This window comes from Canis lupus, chromosome 1, assembly GCF_003254725.2.
Source record: "Canis lupus dingo isolate Sandy chromosome 1, ASM325472v2, whole genome shotgun sequence".
NCBI classification, from domain to species: domain Eukaryota; kingdom Metazoa; phylum Chordata; class Mammalia; order Carnivora; family Canidae; genus Canis; species Canis lupus.
The window spans coordinates 2,873,861-2,888,731 of record NC_064243.1 but is presented as its reverse complement, the minus strand read 5'-3'; the positions used below and the strand labels follow the sequence as shown (position 1 = coordinate 2,888,731).

General features: G+C 45.3%; 1 protein-coding gene across 7 annotated transcripts in view; it reads left to right on the top strand.

The window, feature by feature from the left end:
• The first annotated feature begins 244 nt into the window (after window positions 1–244).
• ZNF236 (zinc finger protein 236) overlaps window positions 245–14,871 on the top strand; it is a 104,070-nt gene continuing 89,443 nt past the window's right edge. For 2 of the 7 annotated variants that reach the window (XM_025421968.2, XM_049111682.1), the window contains exon 1: window positions 245–391. In XM_025421968.2, the coding sequence (XP_025277753.1) occupies window positions 337–391 (55 nt within the window). In that variant the 5' untranslated portion in view covers window positions 245–336. Of the gene's footprint in view, window positions 392–850; window positions 965–1,076; window positions 2,322–10,220; window positions 10,339–14,402; window positions 14,424–14,871 lie in introns of those variants that run through there. The other 5 variants (XM_049111673.1, XM_049111668.1, XM_049111678.1 and 2 more) reach the window with 5 other exon arrangements.

The window sequence follows — 14,871 nt, the reverse complement described above, 5'->3', positions numbered from 1 at the left end:
GCGCATGCGCACGGCGCCGCTCCCCGCCCCCACCGCGCGCCCGCGCCCAACGCCCCCAACGCGGCCCGCCGGGCCATGGAACCCGCCGAAGTTGGCGCGGGTCGAGCCCTCGCGTCCGCTCGCCCGGGCGCCTTCCCCCCGTGAGGCCCGCGGGCGCTCAGACCCGGCTCGGCGGCCGCCCGCGCGCCCCGGGGCCGCTCCGCCCGCCTCCGCCGCTCGGCCGGGCGCGCGCCTCGCCCCCGAGGCCGGTCCCCGCGCGTGCGCGCTCCGCGGGTGTATGTGTGAGTGTGTGTGCGGCCGAGGGGTGGGCCGCCGCCGCCGCCGCCGCCGCCGCCGATGCCGCGGGGCCGCCCCCCGAAGCCCAGGGAGAGCAAGGCGCGCGGCGACTCCGGTAAGCGGCTCCGGCCCGGCCGCGCTGTGCCGCTCCGCGCGAATATAGTCCCCGGATGCGGCGCGAGGGGCGCCGGGAGCGGGCCGGGCCGGGGGCGGCGGGCCGGGGGCGGCGGGGGCCGGGGCCGGGCCGGGGCCGGGGCGGGGGCGGGGGCGGGCGCCGGGCGGGTGTCCGCAGCCACCGCCGCCGCCGCCGCCCGCCTGGGGGCCGCAGGGCGCGGGCGGAATGATACCGGCGCGGCGCGGCGGCCCCTCCGCGGGGCTGGGCCTACTTTCCTGGGCCGGGCGGGCGGCGGCGGCGGCGGCGGCGGCGGTGGCGGTGGTGGCGGGGCCGGGGCGAGGTGCGCGCCGCCCCCCGCTCCCCGCCCCCCGCCCTCCGCCCTCCGCGGCCCGCCGTCCCGGGCGGAGGCGGCCTCCCGGCGGGGCTCCGGGGCCGCGTGGGCGGGCGGGAGGGACGGGCGCCGGGCCGGGCCGCCCCGACTGCCGAGGCCCGAGGGGGCCCGCGGGGCGGGGCGGGCCGGGGGGCCGCCGGGGGGCCGGGAGCCGAGACCCGAGACCGCGGAGGCGGCTGCGTGTGAGCCGGGTCGGGGGTGGGGGAGGGGGAGGGGGTGGCCTCCGGGTACTCGTTCCCTCGCTGGCTGGGACTCCGGGGTCCCCTTCCCCGGGGAGGAGTCGGGGCGCTCGGTGGGGGGCGGGGGGCTGGGGCCTGCCGGGGGCACCTGCGCTGCTCTGCAAACCCGAGGCCGGTCGGGCCCGGAAGTGCAGATCGGGGTTCCAGCGTGCCCTTGATCGCATTTAGGAAGAGGGGTGCGGACGAGGAAGTGGCGTGAACTTGGAGCGGGACGTACCCAGCCGGCCGCGGCCGCGGTCCTGCTGCAGTCGGGGCGATCAGTGAGCCGACCCGACCCGACCCGACCCGCTGCTAAGGAAGCGCTGCAAGTGCCGCCCTGCGTGTGAGTCCAGCAAGCCTCGCGCAGCCCGGCGCAGCCCAGCGCAGCCCAGCGCAGCCCAGCGCAGCCCAGCGCAGCCCGCCTGGCTGTCCGGGAGCCAGCCGGAGCCAGCCGAGGTGTTGGCTGGGGGAAAATGCAGGGCTGCGGACTCGGACTCAGGTTGCAGCATGACTGCTGGAGGCTGCAAGGAGGCCCGAAAGGCCTCCCCGTGCTCTGGCTTTGGCTCTGGTTTGCTCACTGTTTTTATTTTTGCTAAGAAGCCTTCTGCCAAAAATAATGTAAGGTGCAGTGCGTCTCGGTTGCTTGGAAGAAGGCATAGGCCAGACCGTGGAAAATTTGCATCAACTTGCAGTCCCCCGTCTTCCCAAATGGCATCCTTTTGGACCTGGATTTTCAAGCCCCAAACATAAGAATAATTCTCTCTCATTCCTCAAGGCTATTCATAATTAAGTCTTGTAGCTTCTACCTTAAAAATGTCTTTTCAGTCAGCCCTCCCCCTTTCCACCTGGTGTCCCTGGCTGACCCAGTCCACCTGCGTGCACATGGACTTCTGTGGGAGCCTCTGACTGGTCCCAGGTAGTCTGACGCTACCTTAAGTTCGTCACCAGTCCACCTGGAGGAGCAGTTTAAAATGTAGATAAAATGGCCACACCCTGGTAAAAACTCTTAAGGATTTCTGATTCCTTGGGGGTAAAATCCACATTCCTGCAGGATCCTAATTGATCCAGCCTCTGGAGGGCTCATTTCCCTCCTCCTGTGCTCTAGCATTCAGTTCCCTGGGTTCTGGCAGAGGCCACACTTGTGGTGGGGTGGGGCCTTTGCTGTTACCTATTCTGAGAATCCACCTGCTCTTGCTCAACTTCTTAGGTCCCAGTGCTTCAGCTTCCCAGCAGAGGCTTCCTCAAAGCCGTCTGAAAATAACTTGACACCACAGTTCTTCTCAGAATGTAGGCCCTGGAGACACTCTCAGGGGTCTGCAGGGTAAATATTTTCATAGTGCTACTGTTTGGTTGTTTCACTTGCTGAACATTTGCACTAATGGTACAAAAACTATGGGGGTAGCATTGCTGGCGCCTTTGCACAGACTGCGAAGCTGCGGTATCTTCATGTACAACATACTGAATCTATTCCAAATAAAATGATTTGCAGGAAAACAAAATGTAACTTACTGCAACAGAGAAAATGTCAGAGGCAGATATGAGGAGCTACTAACCTTCTATTCAGCCAGACATTAAAAAGATTTGTAAAAGTGAAAACTCTTGTTACTGCTTTTGTGGAGAATATATTTTTCATAAAAATGTGTGTTTGTGTTAACCTATAGTAGGTTTGTTTTTAAATGAATAAATATTTTAATAAGTGCTCAGTTTTAATTTCTGATAGGGCAAGTAACAATATAATCTGTATAAACCTAAGGTTTTTGGGGTCCTCCATATTTAAAAATGTAAAAATCCTGAGATCAAAATGTTTGAGGATTATCGCTTTGTCAGTTAACTGTCTTAAGAATGTTTTCTCATTATCAGAAATTCGTTTTCTATGTTACCATTATGAATTTTATTTTTAAGAAAAACCTGGAAGGTGCGTGGGGAATTTTACAGATAGAGGGAATAATAAAGCTCAGAGAGGTTAAAGTGAGTCGGTAGGTCTACCCAGCTGGTGGCAGAGTTGGGATTTGAGTCTGCCTTTGAGTCCAAACTGTGCATTTTACTATTTTGCCTTGATATATATAAAGCCCTACATAGGGGTTAATTAATATATTCAACAAATATTTATTTTTTAATAATAAATTTATTTTTTATTGGTGTTCAATTTGCCAACATACAGAATAATACCCAGTGCTCATCCTGTCAAGTGCCCCCCTCAGTGCCCATCACCCATTCACCCCCACCTCCTGCCCTCCTCCTCTTCCACCACCCCTAGTTCGTTTCCCAGAGTTAGGAGTCTTCATGTTCTGTCTCCCTTTCTGATATTTCCTACCCATTTCTTCTCCCTTCCCTTCTATTCCCTTTCACTATTATTTATATTCCCCGAATGAATGAGACCATATAATGTTTGTCCTTCTCCGATTGACTTATTTCACTCAGCATAATGCCCTCCAGTTCCATCCACGTTGAAGCAAATGGTGGGTATTTCAACAAATATTTTAAAACACTTCCTGTGGTGGGTGTGCACGGCTAGGGACTGGGTCACAGAGTTCACCTAACAGGATCTCTGCCGCGGCTCTTAAAGACTGTGTATGTCCTGTGATGGGGGAACGTGTTTATGGCAGCAGATAGCAGACACTTGTAGTCTAGGGTTCCCAGAGAAAAGGATGTCAGAATGGAGATGTTAAGAAAACATTGCTTGGAGTCATAATTAGCTTAGGACAGAAGTACAGTAGTGGTGTCCTACCTGCCCCCTCCCCCCCCCCCGCCCCGCCTTACCTGCAGTTTCAGTCCCCTGCGGTCAGACGGTGGTCTTAGTGACATCATCAGAAGGTCACGGTGCCAGAGGTCATTTACCTCACTTCACGTCCCAAGAAGAAGGGTGAGTGTGGCCCAATAAGATACTGAGAGGGAGAGAGACCAGAGACCGCATCTGCACAAGTGTACTAGTGTTGTCTATGTCACTACTATTGTTAATCTGTTATGGATTTGTCAGTCAAGCTCAGCGATAGATACTTAAGCACAGGAAAAACCATATAGATGGGATTCTGCGCTCTGGTTTCAGGCATAGGGTGGAGGGGTGCCTTGCAGTATACCTACCTGTGGATGGGGGGCTGCTGTGGCAAAGGAAGCCTTGAGGGGGTGGTGTGTGTTGAGTACTTGTTTGGTGCCTGGCACTATCTTGGGGATAGAAGGATGATCGAGGTAGAGTTTTTTCTTTATTGTGCTTAGTTTGGTTTAAATAGTAACATGACCTTGGTGGAAACCACACTCTGGGGACTTGTATGGCTTCCATTTTTTCCAGTGCGGTGGTACAGACCTTTTCTCCCCAGCTTGTACCTGTATTTGGCCTCCTGCTCCGTTTCCGTTTTCTGTGGGAGGAATATTTGTAATACTTCATTTCCAGAGAGCTGAGGCCAGCAGACGTTGAGCCAAATGTATAAACTAGTCCCCTCTTGCTCAGATGATTAGTTTAGGCCATTTTAGCTGTTCTTGGATGAACTCAGGGGCTCTCCTTTTCTCTCTAAGGGGATGAGACAACCGGGCTGAGCTAAGAGCAGTAGGATTCAGCGCACAAGGCAGCAGATGTGCTGACAGGTTTAGAGGTGACTTCTCTGCTTCAGACTCAACTAGGTACTCCTGGTGGGGCTGAGGGGAGGGCAGGTTCTGCTTAAAGTAATAACTCTCTGACAATATTGGGCATCTGAGAATGAAAAAAATTCTTCGTAAAGGAGCACCCTTCATTCTCCACCACTGAGCTTCTTACGTAGGCAGAGTTTTTAATATTTTGAGAAAAGTGTGTGGGGTAAACACATCAAGTTTAAAGATTTTATGATCCTGGAATCAAGTAGTGAGTTAACAGCAGTTCAGAATATTTCCCACAATAAAGGAAAAATATTTGATTATAAAGATTTATTTAAAAAAAAAAATCTTGGTCTTTGACCCAAATACAGCCTGGGAAAACCATACTAAACCATAATTCTTTGTGAGATAGAGGCAACTCAGCAGTTTTTTTTAAAATAATGCTTATCCTGTACCAGGGTCTTTATATTTTCTCTGTATACAAAGTCAGTGTCTCTGCGCTCAAGCGATTAGTGTTTTTCAAGCTACTTTTTAGTTGTAGAACTTTCTTACATGAAATGTGGCAGGATCTCAAGTGGTGGTTTTCACCCTTGGCGAAACATTATGGAATCACCTGGGGAGCTTTTAAAGATCTTGATGACCAGGCCTCGAGTCCAGTTATGTGTGAACCTGTAAGGGGGAGCCAGGCATCACTGCTCTGCAGGCTCCCCAGTAGTTCCACTGTGTGGTCAAGGCTGAACACCAGTGGTCTCCGGCAGAGCTGTTCTGGGTAAAGGTGGGAGATTGAGAGATTCAGAGACAGCCCACAGCTCTGCAGTGTCTTCCCCTAAAATTTCAGCAGAGTTGAAAACTTACCTTAGTGGATTAAATTAATAATTTATGTAATAAGCAGCATGAGCGGACAGTGTGCTCTTAATACAGACGTGAAAAACTTAATTGTTCATGGCTCCGGCAGCTAAAGCAAGCTAGTTAAAGGTACTAGGTGACCGCAGGTAATAGCCAGTTCCGGGGAGCCTCAATTCTGGGAGAATTGCCAAGCTCTCACTTGGTTTACAGGGGCAAGCTCCTGCTCTGCTCCATTTAAGTATTGCCGTGTCTTAAGCATTTTTCAGGAGGAGGCCAGATGTGTGTATTTTTTTGAAACCTTTATTACTGTATTTTAGTAATTATGTTAATTGAACCAAACATCTACATAGAGAATGCAAAGAGCTTCATGAACTCCATATGTAACCAGCACCTAGAACATTGGCAGGACCTCACAAGCTCCTGGTGTTTCTTCCCTGTTACAACTGCCTTCCCTCTTTGTGCTCCGCTGTCCTCTTCTGACTCCACAGGTTAGTTTTATCTGTTTGCAGACTCAGTTGAATTTACAGTATATACCTTTTTGTTTCTGGCTTCATTCATTCAGTATTTGCTTTTATGAGGTTATCCTTATTATTTGGCAGAAATAAGTTCATTTACAAGGTTGTATGTTATTCTGTTATGTAGCACATTGTCAATTTATCATTTCTACTCTGGGTACTTGGGTTGTTTCCAGTTGGGGGCTATTATAAATGCATGCTGCTATGCACTTTTATGCATTTCTGGGTCATGGTAGACACTGTCAAACAGTTTTCCAGTGATCGTACTAGTTTGCTCTCCTACAAGCAGTGTTGGAGAGAGTTGCACTTGCTCTGTCCTTTTAGTATTTTAGCTATTCTGGTATGCATAGTGTTTGGATTTTTAACTTGCAGTTCTGTGCTAATAGACTTTCTTAGGCTCTCATATAGGTCTTTCCCCATTTTCCTACTGGGTTGAATGTTTTATTATTTTTTTAGTTAATAGACTTTACTTTTTATAGTAGTTTTAGGTTTACATTCAATTGAGCAGATACTACCTAGTTCCTGCATACTGCTTATTCTCCCCACAGACTTTCCCCTGTTATTAACATCTTGTATTAGTGTGGTACATGTGTAACAATTAATGAACCAATTTTGATACATTATTACTTAATAGAGTCCATAGTTTACATTGGGGTTCCTGTCTCCACAGCTCTGCTTGTTCTCTCTAGTATCTATACCTGGAATCATGCAATATGTAGCCTTTGCACACTGCCTTCTCTGTCTAAGCAATATGCATTTATGATTCCTTTCTTCATGGCTTGATGGCTCATTTCTTCTTATTGCTGAGTAATATTCCATTGGATGCAGCAGAGTTTGTTTATATTTTGAAGGATATCTCGGTTGCTTCCAGATTTTGGCCATTATAACTTGCTGTAAACATTTGTGTGCAGGTTTTTTTTGTGGACATTAGTTTTCAGTTCATTTGGGTAAATTTTTTTTTAAGATTTTACTTATTTATTCATGAGAGACAGAAAGAGGTAGAGACATAGGCAGGGCAAGAAGCAGGTTCCCCACAAGGAGCCCGATGTGGGATTCAATCCCAGACACTAGGATCATTCCCTGAGGCAAAGGCAGATGCCCAACCGCTGAGCCACCCAGGCAGCCCTCATTTAGGTAAATGTTGTTGACCACTGGGCTGAATGCTATGGTGAGACTGTTTAGCTTTACAAGAAGTTGGCAGATTCTTCCCAAGTGGCTGAGCCAATGAATGAGAGATCCTATTGCTCCACATCCTTGTCAGCATTTGGTATTATTGAGGGTTTTTTTTTTTTTTTTATTTTAGTCCTTCTAATAGACATGTAGTGGTATTTCGTTGTTTGAATTGCAGTTCCTTTACGAGATACAGTGTAAAGCCATATATTTGTATGCTTCCTTGCCATCTCTATATTTTTGGCAAAGACTTCTGTCTTTTTGTTATTGATGTATAGGAGTTCTTCATGTATACTGTATATGAGCTCTTCTAGTTTTTTGTCCACTCTTTGAAGGATATCTTTTCATGAAAGAAGTTCCTGTTCTTAATATTGCCTTATTTATCAGTCCTTTCTTGTTTAGTACTTTTGGGACCCGTGTAAGGAATCTCCGGCAATTTTAAGATCATGAAGCCCTTTTCCTATATTTTCATCTTGAAGCTTTATTGTTCTTCTTTTCACTTTTAGATGAATAATTCATCATCTGCTTTTGAAGGACAATTGCTTTGTTTTTATTTGCTGGCTATTATAAATAATGCTTTTGTGTTTTTAAACATGTGTTTTTGGTGCACCTATGTACACATTTCTGTGGGGATCTATGTAGGAGTGGAATTGCTGGACTACAGGGTTTGTATGTGTTTGACTTTGGTCGATGCTGCCAAATGGTTTTTGAGTGGTTATAGTGATTTTCATTCTTTCTAGTGGTGATGAGATTTCCAGTTGCTCCAGATCGTTATCAATCCTTGTTTTTGTCTGCCTTGTTAATTTTAGCCCTCCAAGTAGGTGGGCATTTTACTTTTCTAAAAAAGTACTTTTTGTTTCATATTTTTCATACCTTGGATTTTTGCAACAACCCTGTATGTTTGCAGGATGGAAAACGGCCTCATCTTTGGATGAGGAATCCAGCTGAGTGACAGGTTCTTTGGTTTGTGGAGACCTTACAAACCACCAGGCAGGACTGAGGTTCTTAAATCTTATGGCACTCAGTCCTACTTTCATCACTGTCCTCCTAGTCTGTGACCAGTAACCCATATTTTAATCTATAGATACCCATTTTTTAAGATAATGTGCATTAAAATTGTATGTACTGTGCATACACGCTTCATTGGAAATTGGGACAGAATCTTGGACCAGGCTGTCCATGATTTTCTGTGGCGCCCTTTAGCTTTACTTGATTGTTGTTGCTGTGCTAAAGTGCTAATGTCAATTGTATGTTTGTGGAGATGAGAAACAGAGTAATGGCAGCAAATCAGCAAGGAATTATTCTATCACATATAGAAAATTCGTTTGTATTGTCAAAGGATGCATTATTCTCAGCAGTACACCTCTGGGTCATTCTCAGAAAGACTGTTAATTTTAGTTCCTGGGCCTAGAATTGTTTTAGCTAGATGGGGAGGCTATAGATACTGGAGGTATTATTATGTTATAATTTTAACACACTGTAGTTTTGTTAAACTTGGATAATGTGTGTGGTGTCTAAATATACATGCACCTGAGTTTAAAGTCTTTAGATATAAAGATGTACAGGTAATAAAAGCAAATATTTGAAAGAGGATTGATATTCCTTTAAAAAATAGAGACAGTGTGGTAATCCGAGGTGTGAAAGGGAAACTGCACACAAATACAAATACTGACAAAATGGGCATATTGAAAGCACACCTGGGTAGAGGTGAATTTTACTGTGAGAACATGAGTGGCCTGACCCTGTTAGGGACCATTTAATGAGTCTCTGACCAGGTATTTATTTTTAGCTCTGTGTCACAGGTAAATTTCATATCATTTATCAAGAAACCAGTACCAGCGTTTCCAGACTCTAGTTGTCTCATGGAAACTACCATGGTTTTGACAAGCAGGGTACTTTGGCTTGACTCTCAATTGAATATTTTTTATACTGAAAGAGCATAAACAGTCTTAGGCTTACAGTTAACATAAAGTACTGTTGATAAAATTCAGGTACATCTGCTGTTTTACAGTAGGCACAAGGTTGAAGTTGGGGTCTCATCTCAGAAATCATGACCCTAAGAGACACAGAAGCCTGACTGCTTAGGAGAGAGTCTTGAATTATGAGTTGAAAATTACCCTCCGTTCTGCCATGGTTGATTGTGTGATTTTGACCAAGTGGCTAAGTTTCTCTGGGGTCTTAAGACTAAGACCTTGGTCTCTGGACTAAGTTTCCTTAGTTAATCCAACAAGGGTATGGAGTGTATAACTCTTTTCCCCCCAAGTAAATTTTATTTCTCACTTTTTAACTTAATTCTTTTTGAGCGTATAATATGTTATAATGGCTCAGAACTTTAAAAAATGAAAGTCCCTTTTGGAGCCCTACTCCCCCAGAGAGTTGCCTTTTTTCTTTCTTTTTTTTTTAATATATATTTATTTATTATTTGTGATAGACATCGAGAGAGAGAGGCAGAGACACAGGAGGAGGGAGAAGCAGGCTCCATGCCAGGAGCATGACACGGGACTCCATCCCGGGACTCCAGGATCGTGCCCTGGGCCAAAGGCAGGCACTAAACCCCTGAGCCACCCAGGGATCCCCGAGAGTTGCCTTTTCTTACCAGTAACCAATGCTATTCTTTTTCTTTTTTTTTTTTTTAAAGATTTTTTATTTATTCATAGAGACAGATAGAGAGAGAGAGAGAGAGAGAGAGAGGCAGAGACACACACAGGCAGAGGGAGAAGCAGGCTCCATGCAGAGAGCCTGTCGTGGGAATTGATCCTGGGTCTCCAGGATCATGCCCTGGGCTGCAGGTGGTGCTAAACTGCTGCGCCACCGGGGCTGCCCCATAATGCTATTATTCTTTTCTGTAGTTTTGCAGGGATGTTTTATGCACAAACAAGCAAATACATGGTATATTTGCCTCCCCCTTCCTTTTTAAAAGGAGTGATAGCATCTAGAACATACTGCTTTTTTCATTAGCTATACTTTTAGGATTACGTTTTTATATGAGTACATTTCATTTCCAAATGAATATTTACTTAATAGTAAATACTGTTGAGTAAATAATGGGTGAAATTCAAAAAGTGCTAACCCTAACCCTAACCCTAACCCTAACCCACCCTAACCCTAACCCTCTCTCGGTGCAGGTGCTTTTGAGCTGACAGATGTTTGTTCCAAGAAGAGGAAAGCAGGTGCTTTACGGCTGGTGCTGTTAACTCGAGCACGCACTTTTCTGACAGAGATTCTATGGAGAAAATAATGTAGGTGCGTTTCCGCTAGCTCCTAGGAACAAGCAAATGGCTAAGGAATGTATGTACAAAATAAGAATAGTTAGTGGACGCATAATAAGCTGGAAGAATACTAAGGTAATTGAGGTGTGGGGCAGGAGTCAGACTACAAGTGGAAATTAGATATGCTGGTCTTGGGAGCTTTAGACAACTGGGTAGAGACCAAAGAGTCATTAGCTTTCATCTTATCTCTGACTATTGAGCAAATGTTTGCTAGGCACTCAGGATATGCCAGGTTTTGTGCAAGGCTTTGGAGATACAGTGACCCAGTAGGAAGGGTTCACAGGCCCACGCACTGCAGAGTTTTACCTGGAAAAGTCCCGGTGTGCTCAGACCTGGACGCTGACCAGTGTGGGAGGAGCAGGAGAAAACAGGAGAAAAGAGAAGAAACTAGAGACCAATAAAAATAATAACAACAACAAAAAGGAGGAGGTATGGTAGCTGAGGTGGGACCCTACTGGAAGTGGGGGTGATAGCTGTCAGACTCTCCAAGGGCCTTTTGGTGGCCTCAGAAAGCATCCTGGTGTCAGGATGGAAAAGTGAGAGAAAACACATCCATGGTTGGAGAGCCTAGCTCTCAGGGACAAGATGTTGGACAAGATGTTGGAAGAAAAGACGGGCCTGCTGAGAGCAGTAGAGATGTCAACCACTTTTTGGAAACTTTTTATTCAAAACAAAAATAAAAATAGATGCAAAGTTTGGCAGTTAGCTCAGTTGGTTTAGAAACAGAACTGGTGTGTCTCATTTTAATATAAAAAATGTCTCAGCAGGATTTATGGAGAGATGAGATCTTCAATGCCTAGTGCTTGAGGGTTTAGGTCAGGAGATGCAAATTGGAAAATCATTGAAATGTTATAAATGCAATAGATTTTGTTGAACTGTCCTATCATAGAGAGGCATTTTGTATAAGAGGTCACTTAGCAGGGCACCCCGCTGGCTCAGTCAGGGCAGCAGGCGATTTGTGAGCTCGAGCCCCACCCTGGGTTAGAGATCACTTAAAATCTTTATAAAACAACAAAGAAGAGATCAATTTAGTTCTTTAGATGGGAGATAAGAACAGACCTTTGCCATTAAGATTTGGCTGACGGGGCTGGTTTGCTGTGTCTGGTGTGGGAAGAGCAATTTGTAGGGTAGCTTGTCTAGTCCCCATTACAGACCAGGCCTGACTACAGCTGTGGCAGGGTGTGGCCACAGAGGGCCAGCTGGGGCATCGGGCGGATGAGCATTAGAGAGATGGCCACGTTCCTAAATCATGGGTGGGTTCTTGTTCTAGTAGTGACAGGAAGCATTATCTTATTTAATCTGTACAACTCTGAGATAGGCTTATTTAATCTGCACAAATCTGAGATGATTTTGGGGCTGGTTGGTAAATAGCTATTATTATGTACTATTGAGAATCTTTATGTAAAGAGTTAAATTGATTTTGAAGCTCATCTTCACATTCTTTCAAGGAAAACAAAGCTGCTCAAACAATTTCTGATCTTTGTGCAATCACTTTGTGTTTACGTTTGATAGTGAATTTGAGTTCTTGGTATCATGAAGGATGAGCAGTTGAAGAGAATGTGGTGACGCCTGTTTGTGTGTGTGTGTGTGTGTGTGTGTGTCAGGTGACTATCCAGGTAAACTGGCTGGAATTAGCCTACTGAGTCTCCCTGTGGTCTTGAAATCTCAGGGTGATCCATCCCCTGCCTCTGGGGGAAGGGGGTGGAGGGCAGGGGGTGGGCCAAAAGACCTACTTGAAAACTCCTGACCTGGATGAACTCTTAGATTTGAGCACTGTTGAATGCATATAGCTCAATGTTTATGATGTGTGTGGGGGTTGGGGGGCTAGAGAATAGCTGTTCTGATTTGGGAGACTTTAGGAATATGTGTTGCCAAAATCTCATGGGACGTTCCTCCAGCTGCCTCTAAAAAATGCAGCTGTCCTCAGGAGGGTTGACCATTAAGAGGCTGCCATTGATTTGGTCATACTTTACCTGAATCCCTAGCCCCCTAAAAAGTCTGGTGGTCTCTGTGGCTGCGGAGCTGCCACCCTTCCCCAACAATGGGCAAATACATGGACATGGGGTATTTGCATGAAGTTTTCACAGGGCTTGTGGATCTCCTGAAGTGTGTTCTAAGGATACATCAATTTCGTCTACCTCTTTCTGAAAAATGCATGCACTGGGGAAAGTTAAATGAGCTTGAAGAGAGATGATAGGCGAAGGGGGTTATCTTACGGCCTTGGACACCATCCAGACAGAAAGCAAAGTGTGCATGAGAGAGCCTGCCTCACCCTGGGAGCCCTGGGACAAAGGCTCGTGCTTTCCCAGTGTAGAGAAAGGGCAGGTTTACAAGTATGTTCTCCCAAAGCAAAGTAAAAGTCTGGAGGTGCTGTCGATTTTAAAATTACACTCAGCGTGGAAACTAAAGCATGTTTTCCCCTTTTATTGCACTTTAATTTAAATTAGGGTTGTTTTAAGTTTGTTTTTGAACCAAATTAATACTGTATTATCACTGGGGGAAGGGGCTTAGTGAAAACATGATTTTATTATGTTTTGAGCTCTTAAAGAGGGAAGTCTTGCTTCTTGAGATAAAAATCTATTTTGGAAAAATCTTAATTCCTAGGCCAAACAATGTCAGTTTTGGTTTTAAATGTGTAGTTACTGATCTCTTATCATTTTACCTATCATTTGTAATTAATTACATCCTTTCTCATTATGGGTAACATTTAAGTAGTTTCAGGTAGAGGCTGTGAACATTGTTTCATTCTACATCCTGAGATAGCCTTTTAATTTTGCTTTTCAGTGAGGAGCGCTCTCATGACTATATTTGGCCATTAGGTAGAAACACTCACTACTGAGCTTTTTTTTTTTTTTTTTTAATTTATGTTTTTTTTAAATTTATTCATGAGAAACAGAGAGAGAGAGAGGGAGGCAGAGAACAGGCAGAGGGAGAAGCAGGCTCCATGCAGGGAGCCCAATGCGGGACTCGATCCCGGGACTCCAGGATCATGCCCTGGACTGAAGGCAGGCGTCAAACCACTGAGCCACCCAGGGATTCCCCCCCGCTACTGAGCTTTTAAAACACAGTTTTCAACAGATATTTTACTTGAGCATTCTCAATCTCTAAACTATTTCTTCCTATAATACAAACTTTCCCAAAGGGGATAATATATCAATTGATGTGGTCCCAACAATTATTGTATTTGGGCCTGGAGAGCATAAAACATTTTGTTGCTAATTTAATGTAGAAGTTTTGAATACATGGTCTTTGAATAGAATGTGGGTATAGTGAAGAATAAATAGAATAAAATTACGTGTATCTTTTCTGTGGTAGACCCATTCTGTTTCTGGATGAAGCTGTTCTGTTGAATTATATTAGTGTTTCTTGAAACTGGAATCGGTTTACTCAAGGATCTGCTGTAAGAATTCTTGAAGGTGTCGCCAGCCTTCTCCATGGCTCTCTACTCCACCTTCTTGGTCTCTGCCACCTCCCATCTGGAGAATTGCTCTATTTTGGCCACTGTCAGGACTGGGGGACTTCTGGCCAAAGCTGGAACTGCAGGCTGTTTTCTCCAAGGAGGGATTTAAGGTCCATTGAGAATTTGGAATGCCCATGTTTACCACATGGACAGTTGAGATATAGGCTTTCTGGAGCTTCCTTGAGGCTTAAAATCAACCCTACTTTACTTCCAAATTTCTACATTTCAGTAATTTATGAGTCAAATTGATACAAAGAATTGTATGTGACATATTATTTCTGGTCTTTGTATCATTAATGTGTGTCATATATTTGTGCCTAAATTATAAGACTTGGAGTTTATTATTTTAAAGAACAGTAGACGTTTAGGACATTTTATTTTCTGAAATTCTTGACAAGTTTTTGTGATTATTACATATTTTTATTTGAAAATACTTTTATGTTTATAGCCATTGACCTGCGTGGGTCTATAGAAGTGCATTGTGAAGCCTAAGGATTGTCCAAAGCACTGCAGACAAAGGTCTTCCTAAACCCTAACCATGTGGGAGAATAGAAGTTTTTCCTCTCTGACTTAATCTCGCACTCCAGCAGTTTTCAGAGGTAGATTGAACTAGTGAATTAGCATTTATGCTTCTACTTGAGTTTTGTTTGCTGAGCGACTTAAGATGAACAGTGTTGAACAGTGTGTGGGTTACTGATGGACTCTCAGAGTGACGTAGGCGAAATGTCTCTGTGATTTCCAGTGACTTTGAAACCATAGTAAGCATGAAGGCAAGGCTAAGTGACGTCGTGGCTTTTGCGTGTCTTTGCGTGAATCTCAACCTCAGGAGTTTAGTTTCACATTTCTAAAGATCAGTTACTAGCGGGTGCGTAGAATTCTGTTGTCCTGTGCCCCAGTCATCCCAACATTTTTTGTTTCTGGCTTAAAAATGTCCATTCGAAAAATTCAAGATATCATTAATTTCTTCTAAATTCTCTTATAAATCTCTGACATAATTTGGTTTCTAAACAATAACCAAATAACTTAGTTTTATTTATGTGATGAGAA